Below are 21,427 nucleotides of genomic sequence, written 5' to 3'. Positions count from 1 at the left end.
TTGAGCTTTACGTAATTTCATTAAAGGAGCATTCTGTAGGATTCAGTGACATCTAGCGGTGAGGTTGCAGATTGTAACCAATTTAAACCTCTCGCATGTGCCAAGCGTGTAGGACAACTACGGTGGCCGACACGAAAACGCAAATGGCCCTATCTAGAGCCAGTTGTTGTAAGAGTAGTGTAGGTCATTGCCAGTGCGTAGTTTGAGTTGCGAAGCAAGAGAGAGAGCAGCGGCGAATGTGTGTGAGCAAACAAGTGAGCTGGTGGAGCAGAAGACAGAGTCAGTTTAGCTCTGAGAATATCAAGTGAAAGTACAGTCAGGGGAAGTTGCAGGTTGTGCAGAAATAAATGCTGCAGCTCCTCAAGACCAACAGAGGTGTGTCTTGTTTCCCGGCGGCTAGTTTGGTAGGTATGTAGTCATTTACCAAAGTACTGATGCTGGCGCTGGATCAAAGGCGAGAGGATCAAAATGATTACAATTCACCCTGAGGGGACCATGGACGTCTCTACTAAATATCATAACAAGCCATGCTATAGTTGTCAAGGTATTTCAATAACAACCAAATATTTCCACCTCGCTTGAGGAAAAATAATCACAAAGGTCATTAGGATACATCATCTGGGAATCATGAATGTCTGTAAATCCATCACGGGGAGATACAGTGTTTCACTGAATAAGTGTAAACTTTGACCTGCTGGTGGCACAAGAGGAGAAGTCAGAGGATCACCAGAGTCATTAGGATTCATCCTTTAGGAGCCTTATATATTTGTAGCAAATTTCATGACAATCCACAATCAACGATCCAGTTGTGAGGATAGTTCAATTTGAACCGCAAATGTCAACCTCATGGTAGCAGGCACAACAGTCAGTAGGATTCATCCTCTTCAGAATGACAATGCATGCCACAGTTATTAGTCTGGTGCAAAGTGGCAGACTGACCGACTAATCACGAACCAACTGAAATTGCCATTTGTAGTGGAATGCTAGCATGGCTAAAAAATAAGGGCAGGTGGTTTCATTAATGTGGCTATGTAGCTCCACAGAGGAGGTCTGCAGAGGTAAAATCACATCTTATTTGAAACTAGAGCCTTTACTGCTGCCAGCAGCCGGGAAAACAATGACTAGTCAATAACGGGTCAATACAACAAGTGAGCCTGTTTAAGAGGATCACTCCTAAACTTCACAAAGACAAAAGAACAGGAAAGAAAGCAGCTAAAGAACATTACAAAACATCCTCGTTAAAGCCAAAATTGATATGATCACAGCGAGCACAAGAGAGCCACGCTGTCTTCTTAAATCACAGAACCAATTAGCTATATTAGAATAATAAAAGTAAAAAAGAGTCAGTGTGGACATTAACTGAGTACAGTAACATAAAAAGTTCATTTTAAGCCCAGGCGAGGCAGATTTCATTTGTTTTTAAATCTGAATTCAATATTGAGGGGAAGAATTATCTCACTACTGAAAAATAATGAGAACTGAAGACCCTGAAACTACAAAAAAAGATGAAGAGTCATGTGATATCTGCCTTCTGACAAAGCATTCATTTTCACTGAAATGTTGAGCTGAAGGAGAGGTAGAGAGAGGTAGAGAGAGAGAGAGAGAACCAGCTCTCTGAGGAAATTGCCCTCCACTCTCCTTCATCACTGCAGGTCTGCTTCCCCCTCCTCCTCTCCTGGATGTCCGCCATTAGACACGCTCAATTGGATTCCTGTCAGATGTGCGGCCTCGCCCTGGGTCTCCTTCCTACGGGTGACTGAGCATGATGTACGTGTGTGCACGAGTGTGTGTGTGTGTGTGTGTGTGTGTCCGTCTTTGTGTGTGAAAAAGCTAAGCAGCTTTCCCTATGAAAAAACACAAAATGACAAACTCACACAAACAAACATGTGCACACACACTATGCAGGCAACACACCCACAGTTCAAGGCTCAGTTCGCTTCAGGCAGTGGTCTAGAGAGAGCACGCACCTATTAGCATGGGCCTTGGCACAGCAGGGTAAATGCTGACACAGATTTGACCGAGAGGTTACGGTGCTGAGATTTACTGTATGCCTACGTTCATTGACCTAGCCTTGGCTTCTCCCAGGGTATGTCTGTGTGATGTTACCATTTGAACGAATTGCTGACCTAACACAGTGAAATAAATAGCTACCTTGGGAGTTTTGACCATATAATGCTGGTCTTTATAACACTTGGCTTGTTCACCTTTCACTGGCAGAGTCATTAACTGTTATGTTTGGTCAGAACATAAACGCTACAGCAGAACTCAAGCCTGAAACACGGAGCTAAAATAAAAAGGGATTACAGCTGCAATATGAGACATTATCGTGCCAATAGCACATGTTATATATTCTTCTCATTACTATCAATTGGCATTAAATAAACATATTGAGGTTTGTATCATTTGCTCTGGTTGCGATTCATATCTGAACACAGCCAGTGTTGAACTGGGTTGTTGCTATTAAAGTGAGGAAAATAATCACCCCAGAAGTCCTGGGATCAATAGCATGGGTACAAAATTCAAATCAGATAAACACCAGGCTAAAAGCAAAGCATCTGGGAACCTTTTTTTCTGATTGTCTGTGTTTCTTCGAGCCTGGGAAGACTGTGTAAATACCGTAGTTACTTTAATCTCAAGTTAGATGCCACACAGCAGCCAACATATCAGGATATGTGGCAACTAGGATATAAATGTGATCATTAAAGAAGGGAAGAGGGCACGACTAATGATATATGTTGTGCTTCAACATAAAAAGCCGTTTATTGTACATGTAGCTTTAAGTTAAGGCGCTCATGTGAAAGCTGGACACAGTTAATGTGGTTTGACCTTGTTAGCAGTTGGCTTAAAGGTGCTAAATGCAAGTTTGTGCAAACAGCACTAACTGTGAAAACAAAGGCAACATTCTTCAAGATATTAACATACTGTATAATCTATATACTGTAATACTCTGTGGGACCCGGTGCCCTCGGTCAAAAATGCTTTTTTTAAAGGCTGTAGCAGGCTCAGTTTTAGAGCTACAGTTTCACTAAATTTTGGCGAGGAAAAACTGGCATGGCAATACTTTCGCCTATTCTAAAATGGTGTATTTGAATATTTCTGCATACTAGTGTTCCAACAATCTTGGAATTACATAAATTGGGTATCACTGTAAAGCTGAGACTCTTGTGGATTCAATGAGCCAAATTGTATTCATGCGTGATGATGTTAGTCCCCATCGTAGACATTTCATTGTAGTGAGACCATTTTTTTTTAATTTAACCTCACTGTATAAAATGACCTGTGGTGACCTCGAGGATAATCACAGCCTCATGAAACTTTACGGCCACAAACTAGAGACCTAGGGCATTCAGAGGACGGATGGCTTTCATAGCTAAATTGACAATAAGGGGGTTTCTGAGCATTTTCCACAACAGAAGTGCTTGCCATCCAATTGCTGAAAAATGCAATTCTTGCAGAAATCTTCAAATGTCAAAAGTTTTTGATGCCAAATCACAGCATGGCTTCTTCTTTTGTGTTCCTCAAGGTCTTAATGTGCTATTTTGGAGAGCTTTTTGATGATTTTTATCAATTCTTGAGTGGTAAAAAACAAAGACAAAAAAAGACAAAAATGGATCTATGAAAAAAAGGGGGAGTGTAAAAAGGTTAATCGGTGTTCTACCAATAACATGTCTGGAAAGCCTAAAAAGCACTGATCTTCTAAGGAGTGATGGTAGTTATTTTAGCAGTTGGGCGTCTTACAGGTTTACAACAACACAGTCACTGTGTGTCTCAATAATGATGTAGACTGTAGACCTATTTAGAACTGTCAGACAAAGTCTAGTATGTACAGTATGCATGAAATGTCTACATCAGGTGCACAACTACTCTCCTTGAAAAACACCCAAATGTACAGACAAAGTTTTGGAGTACAAGGAAATCTAAAGCATAACTAATGACTTTGCAGGAAAAAAGGCAAAGAGGCATGAAATCCATTTGTGTGTGTGAGGTAGATGTTAAGTTGGGGGCAGGGCAGGAACTTTACTAGGCTAATTAGCTACTATTATCTGTCGCACCCAGTGGCCTGTGCCACTAATCCTGCTGATTAAACACAGTGGGTCTCCACTGCTCCACAGCTCACCGTAGCGCCAGACTGATAAGGCCACAGAGCTCAGTGATGACATAAATGTCAGGGTGAGACTGGACTACACAGGACTGGCACTGTTCTGCTTTGCATTATACCACAGGACACTGGTATGAGAATCACAGTTGAGGTTCAATCTCGATGCAGCCAATAAATAAAAAAAGTAAAATTAATTAATTAATTTAATGCTGTTCGAGGTTTGTTTACGTCAGTGCTGTTCATAAACACAGACACAGTAAAGCGGGTCTTTATTTTTAAATATTAATAGTTGATAAAATACACAAAATGCAAATACAACCGTAACTCAAAATAATTGTTAATTGCACCTTTTAAATGGTATTATGGAACACCCATCCACATGAATTAAAGATCCTTTCGTTTAATAGGTGTAGTTGCTCATGTTCTGATACCATTATTTCCTTCCCGATACCGATTCTGATACCTTAGCTGGCGGTATCGGCCGATACCAGCATGATAAATATAATATCTTCGTTGCTTTTGGATAATCTTTATGGAATTTATCTTGTCGTTGGAATGCGGTTTCCAACGTTTGCTGCTGCGGTTCGTCCTTTTTTTGGGCAGTATCGGACACATTTCCAACACTGATATTGGTATCAGAACAACTCAAGTTGCTTAATGTATCTATGTGCCACAAATCCAGTAAATTATTTCAAGAGCCAACAAATGAGCACATTTCTGGCAAACATCAACTGTAACATGAGATTAGAGCTGCCAATCCCACTGAAAATCAACTCATCAACCATTAGCCACCCAATTTCAATCAAATGTGAACATTTACAACATGCTCAGAAAACAAAGTTTCCATGCTTCTACTACAGGTTAATCTACAGTACAGTATACTCACAGTGAACATGGCACGGAAGTTGCTGAGATCAGTGAACAGCTCCTCCACAGAGGTCTTCTTGGGATCAACGGCAAAGTACTCCAGCATGTTCTGATAGAGCGTCTCCATGTTGCTGTGCATTATCACCAGCTTGCCATACTGCTCCCTGGCAACCTTGCTGAAGCTGTGAACGTTGCGGTCAAGGTCACCAACACATCTATCAATCAGTACGTGTTAATTACAGGTTGCAGCAATAATACTACTCCTCTATTTGCCAGCAGTACAGGAAGTGTAGAAAAAAAAGAAAGAAAGAAAAACAGAAAGCGCTCACATTTGTTGCCGTAAGGATTTGAAGCTGGAAAAGAGATTGTCAGCGGTAGACTGTGATGCTGGCATTAGGAGCTCTGATACTGTCAGTCAGGTTACTACCACAGTTTGTTCACTGCTATGACCCCCTGCAGCCCACAGCATCTGTGACTCATGTCTGGCTGCTGGCAATGTGCTGGTTTATTTGACATGCACAATATTAAATGCAAAAATAACCACAAAAACATTAATATATTCTTCTCTGAAAACTAGGAGACCAAAAATGGGCAGATTTTACTGCACTAAAAGTTCAAATTGTTTTATCTTCAACCCTCTCTGCTGCTGTCATTTCAAAGCCCATCCAATCAGATTATAATGTACTGAAAAGCTTTCAGTTCTTTTTTAGCACTAATTTCACAGTCAATGTAAACACAGCAGATAATGAAGTATTTGTGCTCTCGGCACTGATTCTGTGCCAAATGTGGCAGCAAGCACAGTCTAAGTCTGCTTAAGCTTTTCAGGCCAACTAACCCTGAAAATTAGCTGTTTTTTTTCCATTGTGTGGAGCAACGACATGTCCTTGCACCTCAAAATGTCCGATAAATTGTGTCAAGAGGTGGTCCTCACGGACATGGATATATATCCTACAACACACAGAGATGGACTGTAGCAAAATAGAACTCATTTTAAGATTGCCTGCAGAGCAGTTGGCACCTAAAGTGTCTAGCATGGAAGAGCATTAAAAGGTCCTCCTGGTTAAAGCTAGGAAAGCAAAGGACACCTCTGCTATGTTGGTACATTTGTGGATGTGTGTGGATGAAGACAAATAGGTTATGATTGTGTCAACACAAGCTGGAGAGGTGTCAGTGTTGGAGCAAAATGAGTGGGAAAGGGAGAGCATTAATACACATCCTGCCTACTACCAGGGCACACGGTTTAAGAAAGTCTACTGTAAGTCACCACACACACACAATACTCGCTCAATGTAGAAATATAGCAGGTTTGATTGTACCATACCATATTTTTTATCTTATTATATATTTTGTGTTTTATTTTATATTTCTAAAAGCATATCCTGAGCTGTTCTTTTCCTCATAATGAAACTGTTTAATACAAATCAAAGCTTTTAATGCATGAGAAAATAAAATCGGGGTTAGAATCAGTTTGAACTAATCTGCTTCTTTTAAAAAGTCTGGGGAACTTTCTGTGCAAATCAATGAAAAAAGAAAATGATGTGTCCCTGACCAGCAGTACTGCTAAGGACCCCAACCACCTCGTCTCATGGCAGATAAGAAGCAAAAGCGTCCGTGTGTGTGTGTGTGTGTGGTATCAAAATTGTGTGGGCAGACTCTCTGGCTCCTATTGTGCCCCTTCATTATAGCTCAATTGATGGACCTATTTGACGCCTGGCCTCCGTTGAGTCTGGCTGGGGATGGGACTACCTATTCACAGCTGGGTAAATGCTGTTCAATAGGCACTGTTCCCAGATTGACTTGTCTGTAATATCTTTCCAAGCCAGGAGCTGGGGGGGAAGAGGCATGAGGAAAGCCTGAGCAGGTGATGGAAAGCAAGAGAGGGAGAAAAGAAGAAATAGCCGAGAGCCATGGTTGATAAGTATCATGGGGTGCGAAATATTTCTCCTCCTCCTGTTCCCACTCTCCTAAATTCTTCCCTATTCCAGAGAAATCAGTAGTCCACTGCAGCTCATTCTCAAGAATTTCTGCTCACCCTTGCTTTCTTACTGATCCTTCACTCTACTCCTTCATATTTTCTTCTCCCATTCTTCATTGCCTCATGCTCCTTCTGTTTCTCTCCTGTTTTAATATGCCACCTTTACAAGCTTAGCTCGCATTCAGAAGTGTAACACTTGACCAATAACGCAGTAACTGTATACTCAAGTGGCGCATGAAGTGATAATGTAATTCTCAATGTCACCAATGTGACATTCCGGGCATCTCGCGTTTAGCTGGTGACTGTAGATTCTGCTCGCGGGGAATAATGAGCCTGCATACGTGAGCTGCAGGTGAAGGCGCCGTGTGTCAAATCTTAACGTGATTGTATCATCTCTAAAGAGGCTTCTTCAGGATGAGCAGTGCAACTTCAAGAATAAAAGAGCAAATCTCCATGCCTTTCATCTAGTACTTTTAGATATCCTGTGACCTGCATGACTGTGGATCTTCAAAAAATACTGTATGACTGAGTAATGTTTAGTAATGGTCAGTATTCTCTAATGTGAGATAATAAAAAATGGTCCAGACAAAATTCACTTTACAGAACTTGATATTGCCAATATTAATTAACAAACACATTTCTTGTAAAGATTAATAAACGAATTGGGTTCAGAATCAGAGTTTGAAACATTGCTGTGGAGGTTAGCACACCTCGTTTTTGTTTTGTTTTTAAAGGGGGAGTGTGTAGGATCTGGCGGTATCTAGTGCTGAGGTTGCAGATTGCAACCAACTGAAGCCTCTCCCGTGTGCCAAGCGTGTAGAAGAACTACGGTAGCCGACGTGAAAACCTGAATGGCCCTCTCTAGAGTCAGTAATTGTAAGAGTAGTGCAGGCCATTTGGAGCAGAGCCAGTGCATAGTGTGTGTGTGTGTGTTTGTGTACATAGGAAGTGAGTGGTGAAGCAAGAGAGAGAGCAGCAGCAACGGCAGCAAGTAATATTATCGACTGTGGCCTATACAGGAAAAGTTAACAGTGTTTGGTTTGTCTGTTCTGGATTACTGTAGAAACATGACGGTGCAACATGGCGAACTCAGTGAAGAGGACCCGCTCCCCATGTAGATATAAACGGCTCATTCTAAGGTAACGAAAACATAATGATTCTTATTATCAGGTGATTATACACTAAATAAATTTATATTATATTCCATTTCTGCCAACATATCTCCCTAATTGTTACACACTGGTCCTTTAAAACAATTCTGTGCAACAAAATAATTAAAAATGAAATTGTAACAATTATATATAACACTTGTAATGTATCGAAAATACAAAACACCGGGAATAATTTAATTGAGTTCATTTAAAAGTGCAAAAAAGTCACATGCCTATGTTGTTTCAATGCGTCAGGAACATGTGTAATCAATACTACATGTTATGATGCTTAGATCTCATTTCCTGGTTGTGACCATTAATTAGCTACCAATCAAAACTGTAGAAGTGTGCATGGTGGATTCAAGTTCCACAAACACAAAGGCACATCTGAGCAGTCTAAGATACCACATTTGGATCAAATATTAGCTGGTGATACTGTTGAATTTTTTTTTGATAACATTTTTAAGTAGACAAACATTTAAAAAATAATACATCCAGAGAGCTTTTAGAAAGCTGCCTAATAAAAGTATGGCTTTTCCTGAAAAAAAAGATGATTGTGAAATCATCATTTTAAAATTTTCGCGGGTACAAAATTAATGTTTTGTTCATCTCTGTGGAATATATCTGATGTTTGGTTTCTATATCTAACAAAGCTTATGATCCAATAGTTGGTATGACGTTGGTATGACGTGGTCTCTCTGGGTCGTCAGTTAGTGTTGAAAAAAAAACGGATAAATGGCTGAGATTGACAGTAAGTTCCTAGCAACGACTTGTTGTGAAGTAAATGCAATGGAACGGGGGAGGGAGAATGCGACATCTAGTGGCTGAATGTTATCAATATCACCTTTAAGTCCTGATGAGTGTGTCTATAAGTGAGTGTATATATTGTCCTATACATTCATGCCAATAAAGCATATTGAATTGTATGTCTAGCTGACTTTTGGTTCCTATGGCTGAAAATTATAGCCTCTACGCTCAGTGATTTCATTTTACTGAGGCTTACGGTAAGATTTCAGACTTCATTTTCACATTTGATGGAGTTTTTAATCAGAGTTGCTAAAATAAGCCATTTCGTGCGAGGCACCTGGAATTGGAAAGCGAGGCAGTGAAAGACAGAGCTGTCAAATCCATTCTCAGTGAACCTTTCTGTGTTGCACTCAAGTTCTCTGCTAACTACTGCAGCACAAGCCATCAGTGCCCCAGCCCCAAGGCTATCGATCAAAACTACATGAAGGAGGCTAGCTAGGTACAGGGTGTATTATTGAACACACACTTACACACCTGGTCTGAGACCTGCCTGTCAACCTGATCCACTAGAACTACCTCAACGGACAGTGAATAATTAACAGTGCTGCCAAACAGATATGGACAGCTGTCAACAAATGGAACTGGTGAGGGCAGTGAGGAATTTCATATTTATGTGTTTGTGAATTAGCGCTTTTGTTTAATTATCATAAACTGACAATTGAATAAAACATTAAATCGCTCTTGTTCTGTCTCCAGAAAACATAAAACACTGACATTGTGAAAGAGAAAGAGAGTGACAGAAAGACGTAGGATGCTCTGTCCCAATTCTCCCTCTCTCCCCTTCATTTTGAAGTTGCCCTCAGCATGAAGTACCCTTCAAAAAGAGAGCTGAAAGGGGAATTGGTGCAAAAACTCGACTATGGAATGGGACGCCACTCCTGACTTTTACACATCATCGACGGTAGAAAGAAAACCGTGCGTAGGCTATATATAGGACCGAGGGTGGGAGGACTATCCTTGTCTCCCTTTTCGTTTGTGTTTTAACAGCACATTATATCACTACTCATAATGTGTTGTTGATAGTCCTCCTTATATAAACAAAGTGGTGACAAAGAGCAGAAGAGTCACTTTTACAAAGCCAAGTTTTCAATACAAAGCAGGTGGGGGAGGGAGTCCAGGTTGAAGGTGATGGAAACTAATGGAACACAGCATGAGTATTTAATTATGTAAAAGGTGAAGGACATGTGTTTAACTGGGTGTTTGATCATCCAAACACTTGAGAGTTCCTTCCCTTCATACCACAAGTTCAGTTAAACCGAGCTCAGACTAATGGGGTTTGAAATCTCAACCGGTTTTGAAATCGGGTTGCATCGTGCATATGAGGAGAAACTTCACAGATGTTCTTCTCTCTAATCTCAAACATGCACACACTACAAGATTTGAAAATAATGGTGCATCACACACTACGGGATATTATTAAGATTATCGTGCCAGAGGGAGTTATGCACCACCTCATGTGATTACACGTCACGTGATCTCATGGGGAAGAAGATGTAAATAAAACGGAGACTGACTTAATGCAACAACTTGCTGGTTGTCGCTGCCCGGTGTGAATTCAGCGTGAGCATCAACTAACACTGTATGCTGCTCCTGCTTGTCTGTCTCATTAGCTATTGCGGTCCCACTTGAAAAGTACTGATGTAATCATCCAGAGTTTAACGAAATATCAAACATGTTTTGAAATGAATTGGGGCAGCCCCAACGAGTCTGCAAACAGTTCGGGAGGTTAAAGACTAGATTTGTAAACCGCTCACATTACCAGATAATCTGGACCGAACATCGGTAACGACCAGATTTCTCCTCTGATTGACGGGAGGGATGAATGGGGGATAAATCGGCCCAAACTCCTGTAGTCTGAGCCCGGTTTTATGTGTTAAGCTATAGAAACATGCTCTTCTACCAGCCTATGCAGCACCGCAGTGTTAAATGTAAACATACCAATTCCACTTCCAGTAACATTCTTTCCAATCTTTGAATAACGCCCCAAACTAGTGAGCGAATGCGTGCGTGTGTAAAGGATATAGCCATTTTAGTGAGGAACATGTCGTTGGGGTCATCGGGGGAGTTGAAAGTCTCCAAGTCTCTCTCCAGCTGCAGCAGCTGCCTCTCCATCTGCCGGAGGCTCTTTTCCAGATTCTCTGCAGACACTGACACACACCCACATATATCAAGACACACACGCACATTCGTAACAGCACACGGAAAACACACCCACGTGCCAGGGAAATGTGAAGAAAGAAGCAGAGAGAGGACAACTCAATTACAGGTACAATCAAATGCATTATTATTTTGATGCTCTGACAGAAACAGAGAAAAACAACGTACACACAAAAAATGAGAGGCGCCAGCTCAATTGCAAAGCGTGGTTATTGTGGGTTCACACTGTGCCAGAAACACCATGGGAATAAACAATGTGTGAGGAAAAATAAACATCAAGCGAAGGTACGTTCAATACATTGCTTTTTATTATTCTCTTTGCCTCGTATGTGCTCATGCGTATGTCATAAACAATTAAATTAATACCAGAAAACAATACCCTTACTGCAATACCCTTTAGCAGATTCCTGCTATGTTCGCTCACATATTTAAGAATGCGTGGCTTTTCAGTAACACAAACAGATTGAAGAATGAAGGTGGCTGTTGAAGTAGAGATCTTTCTACATTTCCCTTCATCCTTTGTCTTTAGTCTTATCAACAGGTGCCTGGATCATGCAGGTGGGAGAGCAGGGGAACACTGAGCCTAACTTTCTGTTAAGTTGGTCATGGCTGACACTTTAAGCTAGTCACTGAATATAGCATATGGCTTAAATTACCCTGATTAGACCCCGCTTGACAAAAAGGCATAAGCTGCTTATTTTTAAGTAGTTTCAAATGTCCCTTGATCCTAATACATGCTTTATAAAAAAGAAAAAAGAGAGGGAGAGAGAGAGAGAGAGAGAGAACTTCAATGCAGCTAAGCTTCTCGCTGAATTTATAACATAAAGCCCATTTACTGATGGGAACATACTGTCTTGGACACACACACTTGCTCAATCTGACATCTTAGTTACACATATTCTAATAAATAAGTCTGCAATAGCTGAAGTTGTACAGTTTCTCTTTTAAAAAAAATAAATAATGGAATGTGAGTACTGTATTTTCACTGCAGGTGAAGGTGAGCATGTGAATGTACAAAACTACACTCAGCCGGTTGAGAGGAAAAGGCAAATGGCACTTTTCATTCAGCTGTCACTCATGATTGAGAAAGAAGACCAAGCACACTGCAGTAACAAATAGAGGAATTCCTCTTATTACATTCACTACAGTACATCCACTGCGTATGTACCTGACAAATGATTATCACGTCACTTCTTTCTACTCAGTGCATCTTTTACTTTGTCCTCAACGTCCTATTTTTACTCTCAGCAACATGTCTGTTAATCTTTATTCTTTTTCCTGCCCTCCTCTGTCTCTCAGCACCGGCACTAACAGTTAACAGTCAGTTGAAGGCACTGAAAATGCCACAGCACACCATTCCTTTAAAGATCTTGTCACAGAGTACATTGTGACCAATGATGTCTCAATCAGAGCCGTATTCACAGAGCCACTGCTCTGCACCGACTGGCTGTTACATTGATTTTTATTTTGGTAAGAAATCACCCTGCCGATCTGGAAAGCAGAAACCTGTTTAAGTAGGGGTTAAGCTGAAAGAGATTTGTTTTGTGGAGAAGAATCCTTCTATTTTTTTCTTTTAGGAACAATAAAAATGATTGGGAAGAGACACATCAGGAGCATACAGTTAGGCAATGCACAGGCCTATGTTGAAGCTATTATAGATGTAGAATCATGTTGTTCAGTTGATGTCAGTCACAAGTAAGTAAGTGTGCTGACCAGTTAATCATGAAGTTGTAAAATGGAAATTAGACTAATATCAACGGATGTTTTGCTGACTCAAATCCAAACTAAAGATCATGAAATTGCTTAAACTACAAAGCTAATATAATGACTGACGTGTTTTTTTTAGTAATTCAAACATGAACAATTTACACAATTATTACAATTTAATTGAACCTTTTTACAAAGGATATTGTATCAAAAAAGACTTTTAATGTCACTGCATTAGATTCAGAAATCCAAATGATTGGTGTTCAGGACTAAAGTGCGGAGGGATTGTAATCTTCCGACACAGTCGAGCCCTTTCTTGCCTCTCAGGCCCTGTTTTATTGTGCTATAGGTGCATGTTGTGAATTAATTGAGTGTGTCCTTATGTGACTATGTGTTAACTACTCTGCGCTGCCATTATGCCCAGGGTCTCTCTTGTTAAAGAGTTAGTGTATCTCAAAAGATTTCCTGGTTAAATAAAGGTTAGAAATAAAAAGTCAAGGGTGTGACTAAAACTGATGTGATCAGACACACTGCAGCTTCATGCATCTGGTGGAACACAGGCTTTATGTGACAGCAAACCTGATCAAAAACTGAATAATGATTTACACTGTTTTACAGTGACATACTGTAGGACATTTTAGGATGAGGAAGCTGTTTAAAGAATGAGATGAAGATATCCTTCCTTTTAGTGAACTGGGTGATGCACTAAAGTCACAGTCGCACATTAGCAGCACTCCAAACGCATTATAAAATACTGTGGCCTCAGGTAACCACTAGTAACCCAGTCACTAGTAACTAGGGATGTCAAAGTGAACACAATAATAACGCGTTAATGCAAATTTGTTTTAACACCACTAATTTATTTAACGCATTAACGCAACTTGCGATTTTTGGTTTTTAGCGGGCTCAGTTTTAAAGCTAGAGTAAAAATGGTTGACTGGTATCATATGAAACTAAAAACCTAAAGAATCCATTGGTACCAATCATGTCATACCAGTTTGTTGCGAAGGAGGTTAAATAACGCTCCAAACTTACACTACATTTTGGTGAGGAAAAACTGTCATGGCCATTTTCAAAAAGGTCCCTTGACCTCTGACCTCAAGATATGTGAATGAAAATGGGTTCTATGGGTACCAACGAGTCTCCTCTTTACAGACATGCCCACTTTATGATAATCACATGCAGTTTGGGGCAAGTCATAGTCAAGTCAGCACACTGACACACTGACAGCTGTTGTTGCCTGTTGGGCTGCAGTTTGCCATGTTATGATTTGAGCATATTTTTTATGCTAAATGCAGTACCTGTGAGGGTTTCTGGACATGAATTAATTTCCAATAATAAACATACAAACGTTTGCATAAAGCAAGCATATTTGCCAACTACTTGACAGATCTCCCTTTAAGGTACATTTTGAACAGAAAAAAATGTCTGATTAATCCTGATTGATTACCTATGTTAATATAATAAATAGTTTAATTGATTGACAGCCCTACTAGTAACATAATAGTAAAATGTTGGCCGGATTACTGAGAGATATTTTTGTGTTTTTGGAGTATCCTATAGATTAAATTTTTATCAGAACGTTTGTATCAGAAAACAAAACGGAAATATACGGTCTCTAAACCCTTCTGCCCCTGAGCTAAAAGGTCAGTGGCCTCTTAACAGAAATCCTTTGGATTCTGTCAACACTCATAAAAAACTATAAATCTTTAACTAAATAATCAATGGTTTCCACACATCTGATCAATGCCCAATATTATTAGTATGATAGATCAAATTGTCTAAAAGACATTTTAGTAAACAACCAGAAACTGCTCTATTATTTCCATTTGATTCTGTGTTTCTTTTTCGTGAAAGCCTTCTGCATAAGCAGGCAACCAAAATCTGCTGAATGAGGTGTGGGCAGCATGCAGAAGTGGAGGGTTAGGAGGCCAGCCGGGCGGGCTGTTAATAGAAATGATTAAAACCCAGTGACGCACTAACTGATAAAAACAACAGAGAGGGATCTCCTCTTTTTTCAGCTTCACAATGAGAGCTGCAAGCTTTTGTTGATGAGGCTCCCCCAGGTGGAGGGGCATGTGACCAAGAAAAAGACATGCAGGTAACAATATGCTTCAGGAGAAAATCTGCCTGGGACTGATCAGGAGTGTGAGTAGAACAGCTGGGTTGCTTTGTTAAACACACAGAAATGATGATGCTCTGTATAAACACACATCTGTCACACACAACTTAGGAATAGTGAAATAATTGCTCTGTGGTAGCAGAGATGGAGACCACACATATCAGGGTGTCTTCTTTGTTCTCGCTTTCGCTTTGTGTGTGTTAAAGCGCGAGTGATTTTTATGAGCAGTGGGGCCTGAACGCCTCTGTGGTCCAGAGGGGTTGCAGACAGATATAGGATGTTTTAGAAGAATAATAATTGGGATATTTGTAGAGGTCAAATCCCCCATTGACATCCTTTTATTACTCTGCCAACCTGCTGTGCTATAAATGAGACTGAGTGGAGCACACAGTCATGCGTACTCACTCACAAACAGCCCCGCTACACACAGAGCTCCGCTATAGATCATCCTTTGATGTATGGAAATTAAGAGACTGAAAAAAAATGCAGATCTGCCTCCTGAGGCCAACGCCTGACAGACAAGTGTGGCTAGACTGATGGTGCCAGAGGCTGGGAACTGGGGACTTGTAATGCAAGAGATCCTGGTGCACGCTCTCAACGTGCTACGTACAAAAATGAGCATGAAGGTCACTGAATCGCACGTTGCAGTGTAGACTGCTGCTTTCAACCTGAGGCTCATCACTCAGACCGCATGTGGCAAAACAAAGCCTGAACCGCGTATTAAAGAAACACCTCGATATAGTTGAATCCTCACATTACGTCTTAATGACTCCTCAGGGCCACAAGCCTTGAACAGAAACTGAACCTAAGTAGCTTTCCCATCTTTGCACAGTAAAACATACGCAGACACGTCTATTTAGTATTACACATAGCTTTCCGAGTAAGCAGTGTCTCTGCTGCTGAAAGGCGGTATTTGAAGATTTACGAGCTGAAGTATCCTGATTGAGCACATTAATATATCTCCGTGTTTGTCTGATTTCAAGCTCAGCACCAAGTGCCGCGCAACAAACCACCCTAATTGCCCAAACCTGACTGCTGTGTATTGTGCGTGTGTTTGTGATGAAGGACAAAAGAAATGGGACTAGGAGAGAAAAGGGAAAAGATTGATAGACCAAAAAACTAGACAGAGACACAGACAAGGAAGATAAGACAGCCAGACAGACAGAGACAGAGAGATATTGACAGACATAAATAGATACATAGATAGATACATAGAAAATGACGGAAGAGAAGCGGCACACAAGGACTGCTTCTCCATGTCGGGAGAAATAATGATTGTAGTGCTGAACAGAAGATAGAGGGGCAGAAATGAGAAGACAGACACAAAGGAGCCCTGAACTAAGCTGCAGTTTTGCTTCCATGAGAGACGGGACTGGCAACGGGGGAAAGGAAGGCTGAGTTACATGCAGTCAAAAGACGTCGGCTTTCTGGAACCAGGAGCGCAAATCATTACTGCTACCTCTATATCCAACCTTGTTTCATGCTCAAGTAAGCTCTTTGGTGAGTGTCTATGAATGTACCACAGCCTTTTAGTGTGTCTTCAGGCCTCCCGAATGGCTGTCAGACTTGATGAAAAGGAAGCCACTCAAGAGCATGTTTTGCAAAGACGAAATGCGATTTGTGTGTCTGAATACTAGATATAGAGAGCTGAGACACTTAGTGTATGCATCTCATAATGGCGCAGACACACAGAGAAAGACAGTGACGGCGAAAGAACACTGCATCTATATGGATGCAAATACTCAGCTTGAGGCCCATGAGATGAGGAGGAGGTGGACAAAGCTTGAAGAGAGATCCAAGGATTGTGCTTTCCATTGATCTTGCCCTTATGAGTCTTGGCCAAGGGCTTGTGGACAAGCAGCACAGTTGGGGAAAATGAAACACTCAAAAAAGAGCATCATTATCCGCAGATTATTAAAGCCCCAACGAAACCTGGAGGGGTCCTTACGAGGAAGAGGTCCAAACAATAAAGTCACACATTTCATCCTCACTCTGTTTTCTCCCCCTCACCTTTTCTTTCACTGCCTCCTGCTGGGAATGGAGCAGCGGGTAAAACCTTCTTTGGAGCAACAAGAAGCATGCTGTGACAGTATGGCCGCACACGTATACTGTACACAGACTGCTGCTCACTACTTCCTCCTGAGAGTTGCCTATGGCAATATGAACAAAGAACATGACTGAGTCTCCTGTGACCGCCCAGTGTGTCCTTGCTTGCCTGTGACCTTTACCATAGTCTGGATACACTGGCCAAACTCACAGCCGTGTGTGATCGCTTGTGTGTATGCCCGCGCGACAAATTAAACAAAAAAACAATCCATTTGTGTTAAAGCAACACAGAAACTAAAACTACATTCAAACAGTCTAATGTTCTTCATCTGAGCAGTCGACACAACCCGAGTTATTCTCTTGAAAAATGAAACCTATAACTCTTGTAAATGTACTACAGCAAAAGATTAATGTTGGTATCAAACAGCGGTGCAGATGAGCAGAGTGTAGCATATAGATCAAACACTAAACTGGTAAAATACAATGCATGTTTACAGAATCAACAAGCATCTAATCCTAGAATAATCCCCAGAGAGATACAAAGGTAGAAGGTAAGAGTAAACCTCAAAGTAAAACAAAGGAATAAAGAAGAAGAATGCTCCATTTCTGTCGAGGTAAGAACACTTTAGGCTATTCTGTTTGTACATTAAGATTTCCAAAGCACATCCTGTAATTCCTGGATCTCTCATTAATGCTCAAATACAGTCACAACAAGCAAATATAAAATACAACATCTAATATCAATAGTTTATCATTTGTGTTAGTGAAAACATTCAATTGTATTACATTATATTCTAGGGCTGTCAAACTTTATGCAATAATACCACGTTAACGCAAAATGGTTTTAACGCCAATCATTTTTTAACGCATTAACGCAATCAATCTTTTGGAGGTTGTAGCGGGCGGGCTTGTGAAGATACCTGCATAATATGAAACTAGAAAACCTAAGGATCCATTGGTACCATGTCATACTAGCTTGTCGCAAAGGAGGTTAAATAACGCTCCAAACTTGCGCTAAATTTTAGCGAGGAAAAACTGGCATGGCCATTTTCAAAGGGGTCCCTTGACCTCTGACCTCAAGATATGTGAATGAAAATGGGTTCTATGGGTACCCACGAGTCTCCCCTTTACAGACATGCCCACTTTATGATAATCACATGCAGTTTGGGGCAAGTCATAGTCAAGTCAGCACACTGACACACTGACAGCTGTTGTTGCCTGTTGGGCTGCAGTTTGCCATGTTATGATTTGAGCATATTTTTTATGCTAAATGCAGTACCTGTGAGGGTTTCTGGACAATACTTGTCATGTGTTGTTAATTGATTTCCAATAATAGATATATACATACATTTGCATAAAGCAAGCATATTTGCCCACTCCCATATTTATACAAGTATTACATATTTGACAAATCTCCCTTTAAGGTACATTTTGAACAGATTAGAAAAGTGCAATTAATTTGCTATTAATCACGATTAAATATTTTAATCGATTGACAGCCCTATTATATTCTACTGACTGAATCTCCTCATCATGCTGATCTCAAGGGTTAAACTTAACTTTGAAACGACGCAATGTTAACTTGTGATAAGGTTCATGATATCAGTAGTTTATATGGCTTGACAACCCACGCAGCTCATTATTTGTACATTAGGCTAACCTTTCCCATCATTTTCCACTGCAGCTGTCCATACCATCACTGTTGTTTATGTCAGGATACCGCTTAATGGCCACCATCAAAAGAGAGGCCAATGCATTCTTTCTAAATATCTAACATATTATTCAGTTTTAAAAGCATGCCCTTAGTTGCATAAACAACATGTTGAACAGAAGATAACATCACAAGCTTTTCTCATTTAACTCAAAGATAAAGAGGCTTTTCTGAGTTCCAGACAGTTTGTCATAGACAGCTGCAAAACAGAAAGGGAAAAAAAGTTTTGTTTGTATGCCTTTTGTTTGTTCAAAGAACAGTGAAACTACTTTATTACTAATTTAACATATGTAAGACCAGTTGGCAAAGCCCTGCTGGTAAACATTGCCGGGGATGTCGATTTGACAGGGAGCGCGTTAAACTCAGAGAACTGGGGGAACTTGTGTTGACACCAACAGGAAACCAAAATAACAGCAATAATCACACTGTGATATCGCCTCAGAGAAAGTAGGAGGTAGATGCATGATGTGTTAAAATTATCAAGAGACAACGTGGTTGTTAATTGATAATTAGAGTAGTGATCCTTGAATTAGAGATGCACCAATGACGATACTGACTCAAATAGCTGGATTGGGTATCATGACAATCTATTCAATTCAATTCTATGTTTATACCCTATGTACATTATATACTGGAATTTTAATTCCTGTTCAAGTTTTGACCAATTTGTTGCAGCATTTAAAAGGTTTACACTTGGAATTCTTGTTAATTTTGAAGATTTGTTTTACCAAGTTCCTGGGATACGATTTATTATTTTAATAATAAATAACAATTCAATAAATGTATATCTATGTATTTATAAGTTACATTTTGTTTTAAAATGTTAGAAAAGCAATATTTAAGTCAAGTCTGATGTCGCCTTACACATAAAATAATGATCGCAGTCACTTCCACACAGTGAGGCATTCAGCTTGTTAATTAAACACTGGTATCAGATCGGTACTCGGTAGCGGCCGATACCCAAAGCCCAGGTATCGCTATCGGTATAAGGATTGAAAAAGTCGGATCAGTCAGTGTGATCGGAGTCACAATAAATGATGCGCAGCACCTTGGTGCAGCGATGTCTTTTGTTTTCCTGTCAGATCATAATACATCTGTCTGTTTTTATAAGACCTAGGAAATATACTGTACCAAAATTGTTCAGTGTGTGCAGGTTTGTGCATATGGTAATACCGGTAATGTATATTACCTCTGCTAGATCGGTCCACATGTTCCAGGTCTTCAACAAACTTGATCACATCTGGAAATTCCTCCTCACATATTTGCGCCAGGAAGTGGAGTAATGTGGTCGTTTGGTCCGCTGACTTCGTGTCCTTTAGCTGTTTTAAAACACACAAACACAAACATAAAGTTACATACAAAGACCTATGACAGTAAAAAGATGCATTTCAGTTCCTTTAGCCTCATTAGACTATCAAATGGATTCTATAGACTGGGCAATAAAACTGCTCTGATTGGGGACAGGCTGATTGAATATTTGGCACCAAGTAGTAACATAGACTTCCCTCGTCACTTAAAATGTCACAGAGTAATCCGAACCAAGTAGTGGAGGGGTGTGTCCTGTCTGTGTTTGATTGACAGCAACTGGCAGGCCTCCAGAGTACCATAGGGAACGAGAGAAAAAGTAAACAAACGGTAGCCTACAGACAGCAAGTTGTTGTTGGTACTGAAGAGTAAGGACCACACCAGCATCTATCTGGACCCAAGTGACATTTACCGGTACGTTTACATGCTGTTTAATGTGCTGCAGCTGAGAAGCTAATTAGCTGTCTGGCTGCAAACTGACGTTAGCCGTGCACTCTTCCCCGGTGAATGTTTGTTTGGTCGCTCGTTCAACAAGCTAAGGTGCAGAACAAGATGTGTGATCATGTTTGAGAAGGAGACTTTAGCAGGAAAGTCGGTTGTTGTTCAAAGTCTGTGGCTCTGATGTTATGTAGCAGGCTGCTGTCTGGCTCAGTGTAACCGTCTGCTCTGCCTATGACGTTGCTGCTTTAAGAGAAGATTTGATTGGATGTATGGAAATAAGGTCTCCATCTACATAGCTGAATTAATGCAAAACCAAGAGCGCCATCATGAAACCAAAAACTGTCGACTATAAATTTCTCCCTTTTGGTTTCAAAGGAGAACACAAGTGATTTACTATAACTAAGCTGTAGCAGCTGGGAAAAAAAGCAATTTAATTTCATTTGGAAATGTTTTGCTGCAACAGTAGAGAATTTACAAGAGGTTTTGTGTTCTATAAACATATCTACAGGGTGTTATGTTTCATTGTCCTTCATTCAGCTACCGTAAAGCCCCGTTAGTGGCTTTATGTGTGTTGACAGTGCTACAGATGATTTCACATCTCGTCCTCATGCAGCAGACGCATATTCACAATGTGATGACCTCTCCTGCGCTTTGTGCCTCTCTCTCTCTCTCTCTCTCTCTCTCTCTCCCCCCCCCACACACGCAACAATTTTTCAATTTCTCTGATAAATTTCCATCATCGCTCTTTTTACAGTCTAATTCCAAGATGTCTCTCAGTATCCCCTGCCAAACATCCCTCCTGTGGAGTGCGTTGCTGTGTATCTCTCTAGGTGATCTATTGGTAGACAGCAGTGTACTCAGCCCTGCTGGGTTTAATCATGTTTGTATTATCTCCTCTAATCAAACATTCTCATCTCTCTTTTCATTTCTGTTTTCCCATTTTTTTCAGAAGCTTCAAGTGCTTGCTCACAAAAGGTCCCTCTCTGAATTTAGATGGATGGTAATCATAGTTGACAATGTAAACATTTAGCTTTTTCCA

The 21,427-nt window shown here is 40.4% G+C and overlaps 1 protein-coding gene across 4 annotated transcripts in view; it reads right to left on the bottom strand.

Annotated features, from left to right (window-relative positions):
* The window catches only part of LOC119477745 (protein diaphanous homolog 3-like), a 188,522-nt gene that overhangs the window by 75,950 nt on the left and 91,145 nt on the right, over nt 1–21,427 (bottom strand). For all 4 annotated transcript variants that reach the window (XM_037751877.1, XM_037751861.1, XM_037751869.1 and 1 more), the window contains 3 exons: nt 19,832–19,961; nt 10,922–11,046; nt 4,986–5,150 (listed from right to left, as the gene is read on the bottom strand). In XM_037751877.1, coding sequence (XP_037607805.1) covers nt 4,986–5,150; nt 10,922–11,046; nt 19,832–19,961 — 420 coding nt within the window. The remainder of the gene's footprint in view (nt 1–4,985; nt 5,151–10,921; nt 11,047–19,831; nt 19,962–21,427) is intronic.

This window comes from Sebastes umbrosus, chromosome 2 (genome assembly GCF_015220745.1).
Source record: "Sebastes umbrosus isolate fSebUmb1 chromosome 2, fSebUmb1.pri, whole genome shotgun sequence".
Taxonomy (NCBI): Eukaryota; Metazoa; Chordata; class Actinopteri; order Perciformes; family Sebastidae; genus Sebastes; species Sebastes umbrosus.
Note: the sequence above shows the minus strand (reverse complement) of the source record. Positions and strands in the feature narration are given on the sequence as shown.